Here is a 19952-nt window from a genome sequence, read left to right as displayed (position 1 = left end):
ATGTGTAGCTTCTTCATCGTCAGTTCTTCCACTTGCTGTCCTGTTAAGGGATGACACTGGTCTTCAGGACCGTAAATTTTTCAAAAAATGAATTTTCTGTATCAGTTTTATTTGCAGTCTACAGGTCCCAAAGAATGTACTCGAAAAATGTTACAGCTGTAGCGTAAGTATTTACAAAGGTGTCGCCCTTTGAATTCGCCTAAATGACCATTTTCGCCAATAGTTCCAAAGTTCGTGCCTTGTTTTCTCAGGATCGATTTTTTTTCCCACGAGGTCACTTGTCAGGTACATTATCTTGGGATGTACTGGTCAGATTTGTATCATATTTGCTGCATTTGGAAGCTTATGCACTTAACAGTGCAATAAAATGCCGGAAATATAGAATTGTTTTTGCAAGCCCAAGTTTTTATACAATTCGTTCTGTGAAACCGCTGATTGATGACCTGGCATTTAATCAATTTACAGCATTTGCAGAAACAATGCCAAAATTACTGCTGTGGTATACCGTATTTACTCGCATAATGAACCCACTTGCGTAATGAAACCTCCCCCCACTTTTCTTCTTGGGAATTTACTTTTTTGTCACTTTGAATAAAAAATGGAGTGGGGATATGTTTTTATCTCAGCATGGTTGCTGATGCTTGATATCACACCACAGTACATGCAGAAATGCTAAAAACGCATTCCAACAAAAAGAAATCCCAACACTAGGAGGAGACGTGAGCGGGAATGCTGTGGCTTGCAATTTAAAAATTGCGCACTTGCAGTGCGCCACCTGCTGAACACAAAACAAACCTTGCGCCATAAAAACGTTGCGGCATGCGAACAAAGCGCAAAACGTACTCCGCACTCCTTCCCTGCTCTTTGCCGTTCCGGCTGGTTTTGGCGGTATGCGAACAAAGCACTAAACGTTGTCCGCACTCCCCTGCTCTTGCTGTTCCGTGACTTCGCCATGACGCTTCGTGGTGGTGTTGTTCAGCTGTGTTCTGACTAGGGATGGGCGAATATAGATTTTGAGGTTCGAAGCGAATTCGAAGCGAATAGTGATTTGGTCGAATAATTTCGAATCGAATAGTTCGAATAGTGCACATTGCAAATCACAAAGACAAATGAGCAACTTGTGACCTGACTAATGTACACAATTTTTTCTAATAATTAGAACTCACGTAGGCACAGCATTGTGCAAAACTATTACCAGTTGAACATTTATTGCAAAATCTTACACACAGCTTTCCTTTGCTGTATTCACAAATTTTCATGAAGAAATGCCTGTTGCGCCACATGCTCTAGGTGCAGCAGTTTCCGCCGGCTGCTCATTCACAAGTTTAATCGCCGCCTAGAAACTCGCAGAGTTAAGCACCGCCTAGAAGCTCCGCTAAAAAAAGTATTGTAGCCACTAGTATCCTCGGCCGTAGCCAAGCAAAGCGCAAGTGTCTGGCCGCCATTTTGAATAGGCTCGCTTAGTGCGGCGTACTGCCGCACTGAGCGAGCCTATTCAAAATGGCAACATGCCTATTCAAAATGGCGGCATGCCTATTCAAAATGGTGGCCTGTACAAGTCAGCTGGCTTGGTGCCGCTATGTTCGGAGCGGTGTCGTTTCAATGCCGCCTTTTTTTTTTAACCTAAAGTGTGCTGGCGGCCAAGAGCTTCGTCGAACCTCTAGGCAAGGCAGCAACTCGGCAGTGCCGGCACTGATAATAGAAATGTCCGCGTTGGTGGGTCTTGAGCCAAGCCTGGGGTAACTCTCAGAAAGCTTGACCGAAAAGCTTGGCTTTTAGCTGCCTATTCGGGAGCATCGAATAATTCGAAAATATCGAATACCTGCATCTGGATCGAAGTGAATAACGAATAGAGAGCTATTCGATCGAATATTCGACAATACCGAATATTCGCCCATCCCTAGTTCTGACCTTTTTTGTGCTCCTGGTGCGCGCCGTACGATGGGCCAGTACATGAGCTGCAGAGATGTTTTAAACTGAAGGTGGTGCAGCATGTGTTGATGCACATGGAAACCGCGTGGCTGGGTTGCACTTCAGGGTTGACCCACTGCATGTACGCTACGGGCGAAAACAAGGTTTTTGGTCAGTAAGCAAGGATTGCTGTGTGCTTCGTGGGCCCAAAAAAGGGAAGTTTCCGGGTGTGAGAAAAGAAGTTTTGGAGTGCCTTGACGGCATGGAAGACGGTGCGCTGTGGGCCGACTGTACGAATGCGAAGCCGCAAACGACTTCAGTGAGTAGGACAGCTCTATTGCGACTAGGGGACCACTGACATGTTCAGAATAATAAAATTCGATTACATAATCACCCAGGTGTTTTACGAAAATGGTAAGACGCGCTTAAGCGCCTCTTAGCAACTTTATTGTGTGGAATTCCAACTTTTAAAAAATCTGTTGCAATTTTTTCCAGCATAATGAACCCTCCTCCCAAATTCATGCCAAACTTTCTGGAAAAAAAAGTGGGTTCATTGCGCAAGTGGGTTCATTGCGCAAGTAAATACGGTAGTTGCAGTGCCTGGTCCTTCTAGAGCACAAAGGGATAAAAAGTATTTGAGTTGTTCATAGTACAGTAGAATCTCGATGATACGATTCTGGGTGATACGAATTTCGGGATGATACGAATTTCTGAAAAGTCCCGGCAAAATTGCATAGTTTACAATGGGAAAAATTTCGGCTGTTACGAACGGACCTGCGCGGCCCGGCGGATGATACGAACGAGCCGGCGAGGCGCCCGACTGCCGAACAAGCAAGTGACGGCTCTCTCTCCCCATTCGTCACTCTTCTTTCTCCAGAAACGGCCGGGCTGTTGTTTTCTGCTCGCGAAAACGCGCCCTGCACACCCCATGCGCGCCGCGGCCAGCGGCGGCAACATGGCGGCGGCTTCGGCCGCGAAGTGGCACGGCCGCTTGAGCGACTGCTCCTAGCCGCACTTTAAAATGCCGCTCAAGGCAGACCTGAAGTTTCTTGTGCAGTAAAGGAGCTGATAACGTTGGCGAAAACGGTACTATAAAACACCATCTGCGCCGCTAGTGAAAGCACCCATAAAATATCTGCCGGAGTGCTAAGCCTAAACATCTCGGGCGGAGCCAGCGGGCTGTCTCGAGCGTTTCGCAAGTCGTCAGCGTCCTTTTCTGACCGAAAACGGATACCGCGGGCGCGAAATCGTCAATGCGGCCTTGAAAATACAGCGCGCGCAAAGCCGAGGCGTGCGAATCGCGTGTGAAAACGCACCATTCGGTTCACGCTTTTCTGTTGCGGCGTGTAGCGAGCTTGGACACCGGGAGTGAGGAGACAAGTGCGAAGCTAGGCGAAGCGTTACGCGCTCCAGAAAGGACTGCTTTGTGATGTGGGGGTTTAAAAAAAGCAGAAAAAATCATAGATTTGGTCACGCGAAAGTAAGAAAAGAAATCAACGAAAACTTTTTTCAGCGCTCAATTTTTTGGTCTGTGTTGGTTCATACGAATTTCGGATGATACGAATATTTTTCGCGGTCCCGCGAGATTCGTATCATCGAGATTCTACTGTATAATAATGAAAAAACTGCCCAAAGCAGAATCGCTTGACACGTTGCACAACTCTGAACTTACACCACATAGATGAAAATTGACTGCGGATCTTTGCTCAGGATGTTAAAATACATTTAATCTTAAATCTCGAGCACATAGGTTAAAAAAAAAACGAAAATGTAATGTAAACCTTGGTGGTTGGCAGATCCCACAGATTACAATGTGTACACTCTTTGTCAAAATTTTCTATGCCAATCCTAAGCCTTCTTGACCAGGAAGAATTCAAAGAATAAGCTTTACCTTTAGATGTGACAAAAATGTTTTGTAACAGTAAGAAAGAAAGGTGTTTTCTCTAGCTTTCCGGCATAAAAACTTTCAGCCTCGCTCGGGGCACAACCTTGTACATTGAATTATTTGCAGCCTGCATGTTTCCGGTTTGGCCTAGAAAATTTTGACAAAGACTGTATACCTGCTGCCAACAAGCACAAAAAAAAATTATTAGCACTTCCTAGTTCAAGGGGTCCTTTGTTTAAATCCCAGTCCAGGCCGGGCACATAACCATCGTACGTCATCGAAATTTTACCGGGGTACCGCAGTTGCGGGTTCTCGTACAATTCTCACACTGTATGCAAGCACATGGCCATCACTTTGTCAGCAGTGCTAGCCGTGGTGGGTGCAAGCTTCGGCTTCACATAATCTTGCCACGTTTGTACGATATTATACAACGTGAACGTCAGTCTGGTGTGCAGCTTTAAATGTGGTGCTCTTCCGTTGTTGCAAAATTTGACTGGTAGAGCACATACTCTGTTAAAGCAGACGATCTTCCAAAGTGGCGGGTGGCTGCAATGTGCAACCCCCTGCGGCCGCTGTTGGCTACATGTCGGCTACATGTTGGCGCAGATTGAGCGGCTGCGGGAAGACGAAAAGGTGACCGAGTCGCATATCATCCTCGAGCGGTGTCTGCAGGACGACACATGGGTCAACCAGGTGAGGCATGCATGGGGTATCGTCGTGTTTTCCTGCAAGTTAAAAGGGCCCTGAAACACATTTGAAACGTGGCGCACAAGCTTGCACTGCTGCAGGGATTGTTGTTTGGGGGCATCCAAGCCAAATGCCACGTTTTTGTATGAATGGCTCTCAGTTGTGTGGCAATTTTTGTCACCGCTTCTCTGCGCCTATTTCAAACCCTCACCATCCTTCCTACCTCGCGCTTCATAGGTGGGGGAGTGTTGCTGGTCAGCGTCTTCTTCCTCCTCCTCCTCCTCCTTCCTCCTCCTCCTCCTCTTCCACTTCTTCTTCAATTAAGTTATGCTGCCAATGTCATAGACTCGTCGTCAACAATTCAAAGCAACAAAGTGATTGTGAAATCAGGTTTAAGCATCTCTTACTGTGCAATACACTTTTTCTTTACACTACTCTTTTTCTTAATCTCTTAATGTACAATTTCACTGTACAATACAACGTCTCTCTTTTTTTTTTCCCCCGGGGTCAGATGTATGCGGACCTGCAGAAGCTGTGGCGGACATGCGTTCCCGAGTCCAAGTCCAGTTGACCGGCTCAGTCGTCGAAGCACCGCTGGCCACACCCGATGCCCGAATCTTGCATCGTCGTCGTCGAGCGTGTGCCTCTTGCTTGATGGAGCGCACGCACATGCTTTCCGTGTACAGTCATTCTTTTTTTTTTTTTTCCCCTTCTCCTTGTGCTCTCACCCCACTCCCGGCCGCTTCTGCCTAAAGAAAGCAAGAAGAAATCCACCCCTTGTCTTCTCATCGTCATCCTATGTAGCTAACTCTTCCCTCTTAGTTCAAGAAGGGCACGGGCTTCACTATCTTCGCCAACCATCGAAACTGTGAGCAGGTATGGAGCTGCTTGCTGTCAGAATATCAATGGGTTCATCGTGTTTTCTATAGTGTGGGTGAGCTAAATTGGCCCTGTTTAATCGCGAGCCCCGAGCAGCTTAGAGCAGTCCAAAACATTTGCAGTAGACATTCTACAGGCACAAAGAAAATAAATACGGAGCGGCTCCAAGCAGTTCTGTGCAGTCCTAAGTGACAAACAAGAGAGGCCAAACAACGGGCTGTTTGAACAAAGTTGGATTCCAGGTTTTGGGCCGGGACAGAGAGCCGAAACCGCGCAAGCACTGCCAGCTTTTGCTCAAGTGTGGAGAATCTCTCTTTGCGGCCCAAATTGGAACAAGTGTTTTGAAGAGGAGGAGAACTCTTCAAGTAAAAAACACTCGGCAGAGCTAGTGTAGGGACGTTTGTGTGCTTCGTTTAAAGTTGATGAAGCAAATCCACTTGCTTCTCCGATAGAGGGGGTTCACTTAAAGAGCCTCCCCCTATACCTGTTGCGTTCGAAAAACTGGTGACACCAGTTCATTCGAGGCGTTCGCTGTCGTCTTTGCAAAAAAGCCTGTGCTAAAGGCGCGTCATCCTCGGTCGAGAGCTGCCGCTCATGCTGACTGCAGTGAGAATGTCTCAGGCAGAGCATTTGTCTCAGTTTGAAGGCATTTTGCTTTTCCGCGCTGTGAAGAGAGGGAACAGCGCAAGCAAGCAAGCAAGATGAAGCCCAGGCTAATCCGTTTTTCTGTACAGTGGAACCCCAATAATACGACCTTCAAGAGACCGCACGAAAGTGTCGTATGATCGGGTTACGACGGGTTACGCCAGCCTAATAGACGGTCTCATGCAACAGGTGGGCTTAGAACTAATTTAAACTAATATAGTTAGCGCATCCTTCTCACGTAATTTGAGAACCTTTAGCTAAAATTATAAGTTAAAAAAAGAAATGTTCCTTTGTGCCCCCTTCCCCTCCATGGTGTCTGCGCTGGCCCACCAGCCATGCCCCGCACGCCACACGGCCCCATTTGTCCGACACTAGCTTGGGTCGCTAGGCCTGCGCCGTGCGCGCACAAGTTTATCTGGGTAGGCCCGCGTGGCCGAGCAAATTGAGAGGAAAAAAAGCGAGAGTGTGAGACTGCCATGGCCAAGCGAAACAAACGATTGTACGAGGCGGTGATGGAAAAAAATAGGAGGTCAAGAAAGACTGGAGTGGCGACGTGGCTTCGAAAGACACCGATAAGCAGAGAGAACGGGTAGAGAGGGTTGTGCAAGGAAGAAACTTTATTCAAGTGAGTGAGAAAAGCAGGGGTTGGGTTGAATTGTATGCAATTTCACATTTGTGAGCTCGATGGGAGCTTCAAATTCGCAGTCCGCCGGTCACCGGCACTTTGACTTCTCGCGGTTAGCACAGTGACGTTCTGCTGCCGCGTGGAGCCGTCGCAATACAACTCCTGCCCGCCAGTACCTGCATGCTTGCTTGCGTCTCTTCAAGTGCTTTGGCCCGCCTGCTGACCTTTGAACATCAAGCTATCTCAAACCGGGGTTAAGAGTAAAGAAAGGTCGGGATGAGGAAGCGGTGCGGTGTAAAAGATGGGAAAAACGCCTGTTTATCTCCACCAGGGTCCGTCGTATGAAGCGGACCGCGTGCACCCGAGTGTGGTATCGTCGGGGTTTTTAATGCGTTGTTTCTATGGGGAGTTTCCTGGGACTGCGGGGATCTGTCATAAGAAGTGGGTTGTTGTAAGACCCGGGGACGTATCATTGGGGTTCCACTGTATTTTTCTTCTCCTGCAGTGCAGTGCAGCTAGTGAAATAAGCCAAGTTTGCAGTCTCTCTTGATAATGCCTCCCTGTTGTTTCATCCCACTCGTGTGTAAAGTAGCTAAGAGCGGGATCAGTGTCTCCCAATCAACATTTCCTCAGCTTCACTGCGTGGCTGCCAACTAAGTGTGCTCTAGAAGTATTCCCCTCTTCCTCGTCTCGCCTGCCTCTCAAAAAATCACTCCCACCCGTCCTAGCGCTGCACACGCAGTTCATATCATGGCATTGTTGAACTTGCTGTTTCTGCATTCGGAAAAGGCAGTGTCCGAATGGAATGGGGAAGTGCCGAAAGCTTTGTGTTCTTTGTCGGGTGTCTTAAGGGGACTGGAGGAATAGTTTGGGGAAAATTTTTCCCTAGGGGTGCACAACGTGAGAAATCAGTGGAGTTGACAGTCCGTGATGGCGTGAAGACAAAATGCAGTCTTGTTTTGTTTGAAAGAAGAAGCTTTTAGTAACCCACTCAGCTCCATTTCAGCCACAAAAGAAGTTTCTTGACTGAATAATTTGCACGGAATGTTGGGGCATGTATAAATATGCTAGATGAACATCAGCTATGAAGCAATGGAGGGGACATTTTATCACTTGAGTGTTAAGCAATCGCCAGTCATGTTTCTTGGCGGTGGATTTGGTCAGTGGCCACCAATCTTCCAAATAAGATTCTGTGAAGTAGAGGAATCGCAGGAAAGTGACTGGGAAAGCCACTACATTACCCCGTTTTCTTTTTTTAATATTAAGATGATATGCTTGAAGTTTGCGATAAAATAGCTTTCATTTTTAATAGGACGAAACAGTCGTTTTAATGAACTAAACTTGTATTTTGTCTTCATGGCCCCTCCAAGCTTGTGTGGTGTGTTCTTGAAGATTCGCTGGATGGTCAGCACAAGAGGACTGTTTGTCATGACCTCCTCATAACGTGACTGCGATGCCAGATGTAACGTACAATAGCTCGGTCATTTTCATAAGCCAGTGAGTTCTTGCGTTATCTTGCCTGGAAAACAAGGTCTTGCTTGTTTCGAACAAACTAGGAAGTATCGTGTCAAGCTAGGTCATGCGTCTGAGGCTGTATGTAGTTTGGAGGAGAATATTTGCCAAGTGGTAGAGTGTCTGCTTTTCCCGCCCCCCCCCCCCCCCCCCCCCCCCCCCCCCCCCGACCACTGAAGTCATCTCTGGGATCGTCTGGCTTCTTAATCAACGAGGCAAACGAAATACAATACGCATCGCACTTACACCCAGTCATTGCTGCTTTTAGCCTGTCACCCTTTTATTTTTTTAATTGTTTGGTGTTAAGCTCTGCGAGGTGCCGCAATGCGTTCAATGCAGATAGCATTGTTTCATGCAGTCCATTTGATTGAGTTGTGTACGGTTTAGTGTGGTCGTTGTTCGACAGTGGCTTACTTCCTTCCCGCGCTGTTTCTCTCTCTCTCTCTTTCCTTTTGAATGGCGTATCAGTGTGAGAAAATAATCGGATTCACTTTTTTTGCTCTGGAAGGACAGTCCTGGCCTGTGAAAGGGGAAATGGACTCTAGACCCTTAGGTCGAACAGCTTGGTGTGAATATGCAGATATAATTTAGCTATTATTTGAATTGATGTCACGTGTATCTGCTGATACGTGATAGTTTTGATAGTTTTTGGATACAAGAGGCCTATTGACATTGTATTTATGCCCAAACCCATTTTTTGTTCTGCATTTAACCTGTGGGGGTTTGTTTTCTTAGAGCATGATGGCTGCTTTTGTGTGCTCCGAAGCTTGTTTTTGGTGCGTTTTTTTTTTTTTTTTTTACCATTGCTAAAAGCTGATGTTTGGGATGGTGTTACAACATTCAGTCATCTTTGTTTGTTTAACGTTCCATTGAAATTTCGCAAGCTTGGAGTGTTGATTTGTGATGTTGACGTGACGTTCACTTTGGATGTATGATAGTTATTTTTCATTTCCGCTCATTGGCGATATTGTGAGGCCTGAGCGAAGCACCACGTGTGAAGCCACACGATGATGTTCTTTGTACTTGTGCTGTAGATATAGACACAGTAGTATGTAAGCTGTGATTGGTGGCTTCTTTCTAGGCATTGTCGCGTGGGCCGATTGTTATATACAGTTTTCGACCCTGCCGTATTTGTGTTTGCGTTTGCGGCCGGCGCAGAAGCGTTTGACGGCGTTTCGGCAGGAAATATGAAAAGGCTTTGAGCTTCATTTCTGTTTGTGAGCCTGTCTCCCATCAGAAAAACAGTGTGGACTGCTGTCCCTAAGCTAAAAGCAAGGGCCCAGTGTGAGGCTTCGTGTAGTTGTGTTGGAAGGCGATGTAAAGTAAATTTTCGATGTCCAGAACATGAGTCAGTGTCCCCTTCTCATTAGAACAGTGATGCGAAGTTGTCAACATGTTGCATTTTCTCCCCTCGGACTTTGCTCCTTTAACTTCCCACACATTGTGACAAGAAGTCTCACATTGGTAGCTCCACTACCTTCACCGCGAGCAGGAGGTTTTGTGGGAACATGGTTCCAAGTACAGTCAAGCCTCACTGGTGACAGTTCTGGAATGCGAAAGAGTAACGCATAGCTTAACTATGGAAAAACATAAATGTTCTATTGAACGATCGCGATGCAGTTGTTCATTATTGTGTTCCGTGGCAGCTTACCACATTTGCTCGATTCTAAAGCACCCCCGATTGTAACGCACAGGCTAGTTTGCGGATGAAAATTCGCACAAATATTTTGACGTCAATTCTACCATGCTGACGTAAAAGACGTGACGCCACGTACTTGGCAGAAGGCATTTTATTTGGCGTATACAACTGTGGCATTCAAAATCCCTTGTGCTTCTTCCACTCGTTTATCCAACTCCTGTTCGAAATCAAACTAGAGCGGGGAACAATGAAGGCTGATTTTGGTTTTAAGCTTGATTGTAACGTGCAGGCCAATTTTAGGGTGTCTTTTAGGGAAAAAAGGCGCGGCCTAGAATCGTGCAAATCCGTTAATGAAATTCTTGTTATAATCTCTATGTTTATTATTAGCCAACACAGTTTTAATTTCTCTTAAATTACAGAGGCTTTTACTTTATTGTGTAATGAATTGATCAACGCATGTATGGGAGAGACAAGAGTGTGGTGAACGTTGAATTGCAGTGCATGCAGAGACTGTGAGGCATGTTTCACGTTTGCGTTAACAATTTTGTGTTTTTAGCATTTACTTAATAATGGTTTGTGGCATAGTCTGTACAGCCTATTTTTTGGACCCCTGATTTTTGTAGCTGCTAAAAAAATCACTTTTTTTTTTTTTTTTTTTTTGCTAGAACGGTTTAGTAACATATTGGCGCTTTTCTTCGGAACTGGTCTTTCGGACAATTTTACAGTCTGTGTCAGATTCGGAAAAATGGCTGTTGACTATGGTAAGGTTTAATCGTAGTCAATAATCCGGCACTGTTGCATTGCAACCAACCAATTTAAACCTTAGTGTACATGATTCAGTCTGTTATGCCGAGATCGTGCATTGTTAAATGAGATATGCAGTGAAGTCCCCTTAAAATAGAACCTCAAGGGATAAGATTCGATCCACTTGGGCGTTTTTTTTTTCACTGAAAATTTCAGTCTAAAAGCGTCCGAACAAGCCTGCTTTTACTGTTCCACATGCATTTATGCCAATTATTGTGGGAGTTTCTTCAATTGCATTGACTGTATTAGTACTGTGTTCCACTTTGGTGGAACAGAGTTTTAACTCAAGTGTAGGTTGGCGAAACATTGCACTGTACCATTCATATCTGCTGGACAGATGGCAAGGGCAGATGGTAGTGTTGGGACAAATGATGATCTTAAATACAGACAGCACTCTTGAGTGCACATGTTGGTGGGGTGCATGTGAATGGCAAAGTTAATTCAAGCTGCCACGAAACACGAGAGTTTGTCACTATCAAGACTCTTTAAAATTGTGTGTGGGGCTGGAAGCCCTACTATAAATGTGTGCATGGGAGGAAGTTACGGACAGACACAGAATATGTCGAAACAAGCATCTTTCAAGGGTCGAGATGGCAGTTGATCCTTGGGAATTGTAAGTTGTGTGAATAGGGCAAGCAGTCGATGTCGCGCTTCGTGTCTGTACAGTTTTTGTCGGTTTGTGCGTGCGAGCACGGAGCTCGCCCCAATGCAGTTGGTTCGTAATGTGAAGGCATCGCAGTATTTCTCTAGCTGTAGCGTATGCAACTCCCTTATCTCTGCAGCTTTTTTTATTTCTTTGTGACATCGCCTTCTTTCGTATGCTTCGTGCTACCGCAATACGATATCTGTCACCCATTCCCTTTCACGCGTTCATTGGGTGCTCTGAGAAGATGGCTTATTCTCACCCGTACTTTTGTGACCTTGCGCACCCATTATGAAATGGCAATGAATATTCGTGTGCGAGAGTGAAGTGCGAACCGCGAACCCCAGCGCGAACCCCAGCACCGGCATTTTGAGTGCATCTGTATCAGAACCATCTGCTGCATTCATGGGGGTAAGCTTGGAGCTGAATGGGGAGGTTTGGGAGGCTACCAAGGGTAACTTTACATTTCTTACCAAGGGCAGCTTACTGTGCAATGGGTAAGTCACCTTCTCCACCAACATTGTCCGCCCCCAGCCAATACGAGGGGATTCAGAAAAAAATGTGTGTTTTTGAAACCAATGCACTCCAAATGCCAGCTGAGAAGGGTTACTTTGCGCAACAGAGTACATAGCAAACATTTGAGTGGGCTGTGCAGGTTTTGACTTTGCTGATGTACATTTTCGAGGCATCATTGATGGATGAAGTGTTTGAAGCCGGTCAGACCCTTCTACAACACTGAGCTTCTTTGGGTGGTAGTGGTTGGGCATGCATAAATGCTCCAGATTAATTTTCAGAGTGGTACAACTTCAGCGCGGGCGTTTTCAAACCTGCATTAGAAATTTTGTGGGCCGTGAATGAGACTTGGTTGGGTAAACAAAAACAAGTGAAGAGCTCATCTTTGGATGTGCGAAGCAACCACGGCTCCGTTCTTGTTTTCGTTTTTGGATATTCAAGAGAATTAATGGGCAGCAGGCAATGAAGCTCTGTACAGCTAGCGTTGTAGACGGGTTTGACGGACTCGTTTTGTGTGCATTTCAGACAGACAATTTTTCCCCCCGCCCCGAACAGTGTGATGTTGTCCCGATGGTGTGTGTCGTGCACTGATGCAATGCTTTGTGTGCTTGAATGTTGCATTCCCTGATCGTTGGTTGATGCCTCCCGGATGGCTGGCGAGTGTTGGGCCCTGGCTACTGCTGCTTTTTGAGGTGCTGCTACTCGCTGTGTCTTTCTCACTGAAGGACGGTCGAATATTGCTTGAGATACGTTGCAGCTGGTGGCATCAGAGCTGCCGTCACTGCTTTGCACTTGTTTTTTTTTTCATCTGTTGTCATTTCTCTCTCCTTGGCATTTCGTTTTTCACCCAGATGAGAGAACTCGCACGGCCGCCAAGCGTGTTTGTACAAGTGAGCCTACTACAGATGCCTATTTTTAACTGCATTGTATGTACGTTTTTTTTCTTCTTGCGTTGTTCCTTGTTTCATAGCCAGTAGTGGTCAGGGGTAAAAGAAATAAAGAGTGTGTCATACCGTACCACCTGCACTGCTGAATTTCATTGCTCCTTGAGCCTGCTCCAAGGTCGTTTGGTACGAGGTCGCGGGTTCGATTTCTAGCTGCGTAGATCACTTTTCTTATGGCGGTGAAGAGAAAAAAACGCCCGATTGTATGAGATTTCGGAGTGCGTTAAAGATCCCCAGGTGGTCAAAATTAATCCGGAACCCTCCACTGCGGCTTGCCTCATCACCGATGAAGCGTCGGTGCGTTAAACCCTACAATCAATCAATCAAGGTCATTTGGTCCTGTATAACCAAGTACCCGAACCACCTGGACGAAGTATCCGAACCAAGTAACCACCGAACCAAGTACCCAAACCACTTCGTACCCGAACCACCTGGACTTGATTCCTGTCTAGTGTCAGAATGTTGTGTATTATTTAAATCTACTGTTCTGTAACAGTGCAAGCTGAAAAATTGGTGAAACGGACGATCGCAAATGGAGGTGGGTGGCACTTGTGAGCCATCCTACTTTAATACGCTGTTCTATAAGGACTGTAAGGTACAACGCTAGCAATTTTCTCGTATATGATATACAACTTGAACAATCAAGACATCCCAACACTGCCAAACACACTTACACACACTTCACGAGCGTTTTTAAAAAGGTGCTTAGCAGCCGAAGAGGTTTTTGATGGAAAAGCGTGTTTTAGAGTCCATCAGCAGTGTGAATGTTCATTGAAGTATGAGTCTAGAAACGAGGATGCAACTGCTCATATTTAAGAAATCTGTGAGGAGAGCATGCGCAATGTAGTCTAATGCACTCCTATGTCATATTGGGGAAGACCGAATACCTGGGCTAGTAGCATTCGACTCACTTGTCTGGGGAACTTAATGCGTTGTGCACATTTAGTGCGACATTTGGCATTTCTAACTGTCCTCATTCCTGGAATCGCCATGGCAAAGTTAATGTAACAAGGAATATGTCTCTTCTATAACGGTGATTCTTCTATAACCCCACTCCAGTCCCAATCTCCAATTGGTCTTAAAGCCTACACTCCTAATAGAAGTATTCCTTCTCATCCTTTTCCTCCTCCTCCTCCACTACAAACAAGACATGCAATTTTCTCTTGCTTTGTCTCGTAAGTTGGCACATGGACAAAATGAACGAGGGATCAGCAATGTTCATGGCGAAAACGTAGTTCTTGTTGTGGCATGCATGCATAGAGAAAAGACTGGTGGTTTGCCTTACTCAGCGTTTTCATCTGCTTGAGTGTGCAGCTTTGCACTTGCACATTATGCGGCTGTACTCTGTGTATCTTGGGTTATGACGGAAGGGGAAATTGGTCCCTCGGTACATATGTGCATACGTGTGCCACGGCAATTCTATCCCCCTCCTCACCATCATTATCTCCCGTGATCCGGGAGATCTCTAGTTAACCTGCTCAGTGTACCATGGTGTGACTGGGAAGGGGACTCACTGGACTGGAAAAAACATCTAGTGGAATTTTATTGTAGGGTTGGGCTGTACACTGCTGCGGATCTTCTGCCGTGATGCTTCAGCTCTAGACAGGATCAGAAGGGTTGGTGCCCGTGGTCCAGGAGGTTTCCAATGACAATGATCTAGTCTTCGCATCAGCTGCTGGCCAAAAGTGCCTCCCATTGCTGCACATTTGGGTTTCTGATTTTGGGGATAGCCCTTGCGTTTTTCAATTCCCATGTGGTGTAATTTCTTTTGTACCTGTGCTACACGGCCATTTAAAAGGTTTTTCAAAGGCCTTCCAACCAATTGTCTATCGAGTCCCCCATTGTATATGCATAGGGTGCCCTTGTAAGTGATACTTCAACTGTCAGTTGAGAGTTGCTATGTAGTGCAGGTGTTAGATGCTGCCATGGACATTTGCCTACATATGGAGGCGGGAACATTTAATGACTAGGTTTGGGTTGGGAAATGTGTTTGTCTGAAACTGTGTGCTTTTGGTGACTTCTGCACTCATCAGAAATATCCATGCTGCCACAGCGGGCATCTTTTTCTGATCCTCCTGAAACCTCCAAGTGTGGCCGAGTATTCCGTGGAGACTGCCGTGGGTTAGAGTTCCAGTTCTTCAGGTGCTTGGTTTGTAGCGTAGCTCTGAGCTACCCTGTCCGCCTGTATATATCCTGCTACCCCTGCGTGCTCCAGTGCCCATGGAATCTTCCGTTGGACCTTAGGTGAGAGCCCAGCTTGTTGTGTCACAGTGCCTTTCACCTCGATGACTCTACGGAGTTTGTGGAGGCTTACTTTGCCACTCAGAAAATGTTGACAGGTCTCTTGGGAGTCGGAAATTATAAGTGATCGGCTGGACCTGAAGCAACTAATTTCTCAGCTGCTGTTACAGCTGAGGCACTATGACTTGGCGAGCCACTAGTGATTTCATGGAGGCTGAGTCAACGATTACAGCCACCGTGAGTCCTTGAACCTTTTGAAGCTTGTGTGGCTTCATCTGCATGCACGCTGTTCTTGTTGGAGAACTTGCATCCAATGAAGTTCAAATTCACAGTCGTGCTTGCAGTCTTCCTCTATGGAGGTTTGAGAGCATTGAGGTCACCCTCAGGTGCTTGCGAATTTCGTTACATATGTACGCTCTATTGGACATTTCTTTGATTTGTTTTGTGTAACTTAGCTAGCGCAGGTTGTCCTACCTATCGGGGTCTTCATCAGCTGCTCCGTCTGTGCCTTGAGTTCATCTTCTCTGTGTCCTTGAAAGGTGTTACGGACCCCCAAGTCCATTGGTTGTTTGGTTGACGTGCACAATGGTAGCTTGATCGCAGTCTTGTAAGTTTGTCTTGCAATTACTTCTGCCTGTCGCTATTTGTAGAAGGCTATGCTGTGATGGGGCAGTCTGATGCCACCATGCTCACTCCTCATTTTGCGTTCTGGCTCGCCTGTTTCCAACTCGTTTTTTCCTGTGACTTGCGTCATTGTCTTGAACAAGGCTATGGAGTGTGGGTTAATTGAATCCACATCCCTAGAGTTCGTACCGTTGTATTCGCCAGTATCCCCTAAACCTCAAAGCATACCAAGAGTCAGAGGTGTGGATTCGTGGGAACCCCATCCTCTTCAGCTTTGGGCACCAGAATTGGAGTATTTCAGGCTTTCCTGTAGCACAGTTGAGGCCATATTCATAGGTGTACTGTTCGACGCATGTGGTTGCTGCCTGGAGCTTTGCTTCCTTTGGCCAAATTTATGCAGATTGTTAGATCATCTGTGTACATAGCATATCTTATGTACGGGATGTCTTCCAACTTTGTGGCCAAGCTGGTTATTGCTACGTTTAACAAGTAGGGTGGTATCACAGAGCCCTGTGGAGTTCCTTTGTTGGCGATTGTTGATGTATCTGTGCGGACGTTGTTCATGCCAACTGTGGCAGTTCTGTAGGAGAAAGCATTTTAAAGGCGCCATGCAGACAAAACACAAGTTTGGTTCATTCGAAAGATTGCCTCGTTAGAATCATACATCACTTTTAACGTAAACTTTGCTCAAATAAGCTGTATAAGTAGAAAGAAAGAGAGTGGCCATGCAACTCACTAGCTCATTTCCTGCTCTAGAACACTTGACGCAATATGCACAGCTGTGCGGTTGTCTGAGGTCAGCAAAAGCAAACACAACTGAGGCAGGGCTTAGAAGCTTGCAGAACGAGTTATTTTCTCTTAAATGCAATGCATATTCGTTTTACAGCACTACGAATGTAGGGGTAAACAATGGAAGTTATGAAAGTACACGTAAACGTAGAAGTACCAGTGCGCACTGTGCTTGTTATAGCTGCACAGAAGTCTAGCGCTTTGGGGTTGTCTCACGTGACACTGGCCAATTGGCGTAAGTGACATAGTCTTGTGTGACCCTGTTTCGTACCCAGTTTTTTACAAAACGATTACTTCCAAGTGTAACAAAAACAAGCCAAGTGCTAATACGGTCAGAAACAAAGTGAGGGCGGACAGTGGTCCCGTGCAGTATGGTGGTGCCGTCTAGGAGGACTGACGGTAAACAAGGCATTCCACAGTCCGCTGCGACGAAGCAGCGCACGTTTGCTTGAAGACCTGTCCTGGTTACATCATCGCAGATGTCATGAAACATACAATTTGGCAGGAGAATCAATTTTGACCTAAATTGATTAATTTCTCTGTAAATAGGCGGAGCCGTAAATCGGCCCCCGCCTACTGCAGGATCTTTGTAAATAAAGTTTTTTCAATCCAATCCGAAGCATCGTTTGTGGCAGGAAAAGCGCTAGGGGCACCATGAAACACCAAATCTTTTGAATAAAACAAAGTTGTATTTTGTTTGCATGGCCCCTTTAACATAGTCACGGAATTGTTTGCAAAAGGTCATGTCATGGCCTCATGGCTGACATCAAAAGCTCCTTTGAGGTTAGTGGCCATGACTATCCATCTCCTCTGTGACGTACAGTTGTTGGATCTACGCAACAGTGTCGGTGGTGCGTTTGAGGGCAAATTTTGGGGCCTGATGCCTGTAAGCATATGCTAGCTGGATTGTTATCTAGTGCGCTTCGCGAGTTGCCTTTGATTGCCTCACATGGAAAAGGTAACATGCGAACAATAATTACAAAGGTAAACATTCATTGTCATTTTCGCACTTGGCCGTCTGGCTAAGAAAATGGCCGGTGAAAGTAACTGTTCGTCATCGTAGATTAAGACGCCAGTACCTGCCCGTCCGTACGAACGAGAGCGGCTCCTGTACGCGATGGCACCACGCCACCACGATCTGCCAGGCGCGGCCCTCCACCGCCGCGACGCGGCGCGCACAAACCGAACCGCCACGGATGTAACTTTGTAAAAGCTGCTGGACGTTGACGAGGCGCTCGAGGACCTTGATGGCGCATAGAGTCGCAACTTTAACGGCATCAAGGAGAACTTCGGTACTTTCAATCGCGTCAAACTATCGCACGCAATTCTGTACAGCGTCATCGACCCGACCCCAGTGTTTTGTGCGTTCCCGCCACCACAAGTGTAAAGCTCGAACGGGTTCTTATGCATCCTATAGAAGTAGCGAACGTATATTCGAAACCAATTCTAGATCCCTGCGCACTACCATGACGAAGATGCGGAACAGTACACCGCCCCGCCCGAACCGTGCTGCAAAGAGCCTTTGGCCCAGTGCGACGTTTTAAGTAAGCCCTTGCCCAAATATCTTGGCATCCGTACACCCGAAAACACCGTTCCCCCAATATGCCAGTGCAGTACTACCTTCAATATACATTATTTAATCAACGCTACCTTTCGGAACCCGTATCGTAAACTTCAAATCTAGTTTTCCCGCCGTTGAGTGTCGGTGGCAGTTCCGCACCATGGAAGTCGAGTTTCAAGAAATAAGCACTAAGCACCGCAAACACTGGCTCGATTTTTGTTCTGGTTTGTGTGTAATTTTCATTTCCTTATTTTTTTTTCAAGGAAGGAATTTTCACTACCAGCTCAACGGCGATTCACTGCAAGGGCATGCGTCATTTTTAACTCTATGCATCATTTATCGAGACAGCCGCAGCCAACCAATCCCGCCCTCGCGCCCAAAAAAGAAAAAGGTGCTGCCGCTGTTTGTTCGCACGTGTCTCGCGATTCATTTCTTCGCCTTCAAGCCGCAAGGCAGCACGGCGTACGCACAAGCCCCTCTGTAAGATTTCTGAAACGCTCAACTCTCCATGGCGACTGGCGGTGCCCCGGAGGATGACTGTGGAGAGTCTGACGGAGCGTTCGCCGCCTGCTCCAGCCATTCGAAGCCAGCGCCGTCCGCTGGTGCGCAGTTCGCGCACGAGGCGACCGTGCTGTTCAATAACGGGTGGTTCGGCGACGCGGCGGAGCTCTTCACCGTCGCCATCAACGCGGAGCCCAACAACCCGTACTACTACGAAGGCCGTTCGCAGTGCTACAGCGCCCTGGGCGACCTGGAAGAGGCCTACGACGACGCAGCACTGGCCGTCGGGCTGGGGCCGCGCATGGCCAGCTGCCGCCTGCAACTGGGCAAGACGCAACTGGCTCTGGGCATGCACCGGGCAGCCCGGTGGTCGTTCGAGTGTGTGCTTCAGGTCGACCCCGAGCTGCCAGAGGCCCGCGAAGAGCTGCAAGCGCTCATGGACCGATGGGGCACCGACGCTTGCGTCGGTGACGAGCGGGCCGAGGCGCGGGACGATCGCCATGACCAGGGAGCCGCCTGCGCAGAGACCGGGCCCGAAACCACCGAAACGACGCCGCTACTGACGCAAGTGTTCGAAAACACGGAGTGGAAGAGAGCGAACCCCGGCGGGGACACCTAGCTCGCATGCGTGCCCAGTGTGGCCTTTCAAGGACGCTGCAGCTTTAGAGTTTCTGCCACGCACGCCGTTCAGCAAATGCCCAGCGTAGTGCGACTGAATCACAAGGACCGAGTTGTAAAAATAAAACGAAATCGTGTGAAACGTCGAGTTCACTCAAGTGTGCACTTGTGTGCACGTATCACTAGTAGACGGCGCCTAGAGTGAGTGGCGTGGCGAGTTGAAACAGGTATGAGGGAGGGGAAGAAGGAGAGGGAGGGTAAGATGGTGTGTGTGTGTGTGGGGGGGGGGGGGGGGGGGCTCTTCCGGCACTCTTGGCGAAAGGTGCTCAGTCGCAGTGAGCGCCCATCGCTCAATGCACTAGTGCGCACTTAACTGCATTTCACTTCTGAAAAGACCGTTGTAGGTTTGCTCCGGGAAAGTCAGCTTTACAAATATGTCGTCCAGCGGTTTCACCGTCGTGGAGGAAATGACCTTCATTTGACCGCAGCTGTGGCGCACGTGACTCGACGGGCCGAGGTCTGCCGTCAGCGGCGTGCGCTGGCTGACCGGCGCCGACAGTACAGGGTTGGCGTATGCGCCCTCCGCAACTTTTTCGTCGCGTGGATGACACTTTGTCCATGTATGAGCCAACACCACCTAGAACTAGGTGGTGTTGGCTGAGCGCGGTACCGGGCCGTCTTGTCGTCTCAGCATTGCGCGGGTAGCGCCGGAGTTGGAGCATTTGAGCCGTCGCCGAAAAGTGGCGGAGACTCAGAAAGTGGCAGCAGTTCGGCTCGTAAAACGCCGGAAGTGGGGCCACAACTGTAGACAAAGGCTGGCTTTGGACGAATAGTATAATAATTACAGCTTAATGAAAGGTTACACAAGTGAAACCAAGAATTTAACCATATAAGCCAAGCTTTCGCTTTGCGTATCTAGACTTAGCTGAGC

At 47.3% G+C, this 19952-nt stretch overlaps 1 protein-coding gene across 5 annotated transcripts in view; it reads left to right on the top strand.

The window, feature by feature from the left end:
* The window catches only part of LOC144166600 (uncharacterized), a 47682-nt gene extending 39980 nt beyond the window's left edge, over positions 1-7702 (top strand). For all 5 annotated transcript variants that reach the window (XM_077696112.1, XM_077696111.1, XM_077696108.1 and 2 more), the window contains exons 8-9: positions 4403-4489; positions 4995-7702. In XM_077696112.1, coding sequence (XP_077552238.1) covers positions 4403-4489; positions 4995-5054 — 147 coding nt within the window. In that variant the 3' untranslated portion in view covers positions 5055-7702. The remainder of the gene's footprint in view (positions 1-4402; positions 4490-4994) is intronic.
* Positions 7703-19952: the final 12250 nt, after the last annotated feature.

This window comes from Haemaphysalis longicornis, unplaced genomic scaffold (assembly GCF_048455015.1).
Source record: "Haemaphysalis longicornis isolate Haplotype H1 unplaced genomic scaffold, Haemaphysalis longicornis Haplotype H1 scaffold_18, whole genome shotgun sequence".
In the NCBI taxonomy this organism is placed as follows: Eukaryota; Metazoa; Arthropoda; class Arachnida; order Ixodida; family Ixodidae; genus Haemaphysalis; species Haemaphysalis longicornis.
Note: the sequence above shows the minus strand (reverse complement) of the source record. Positions and strands in the feature narration are given on the sequence as shown.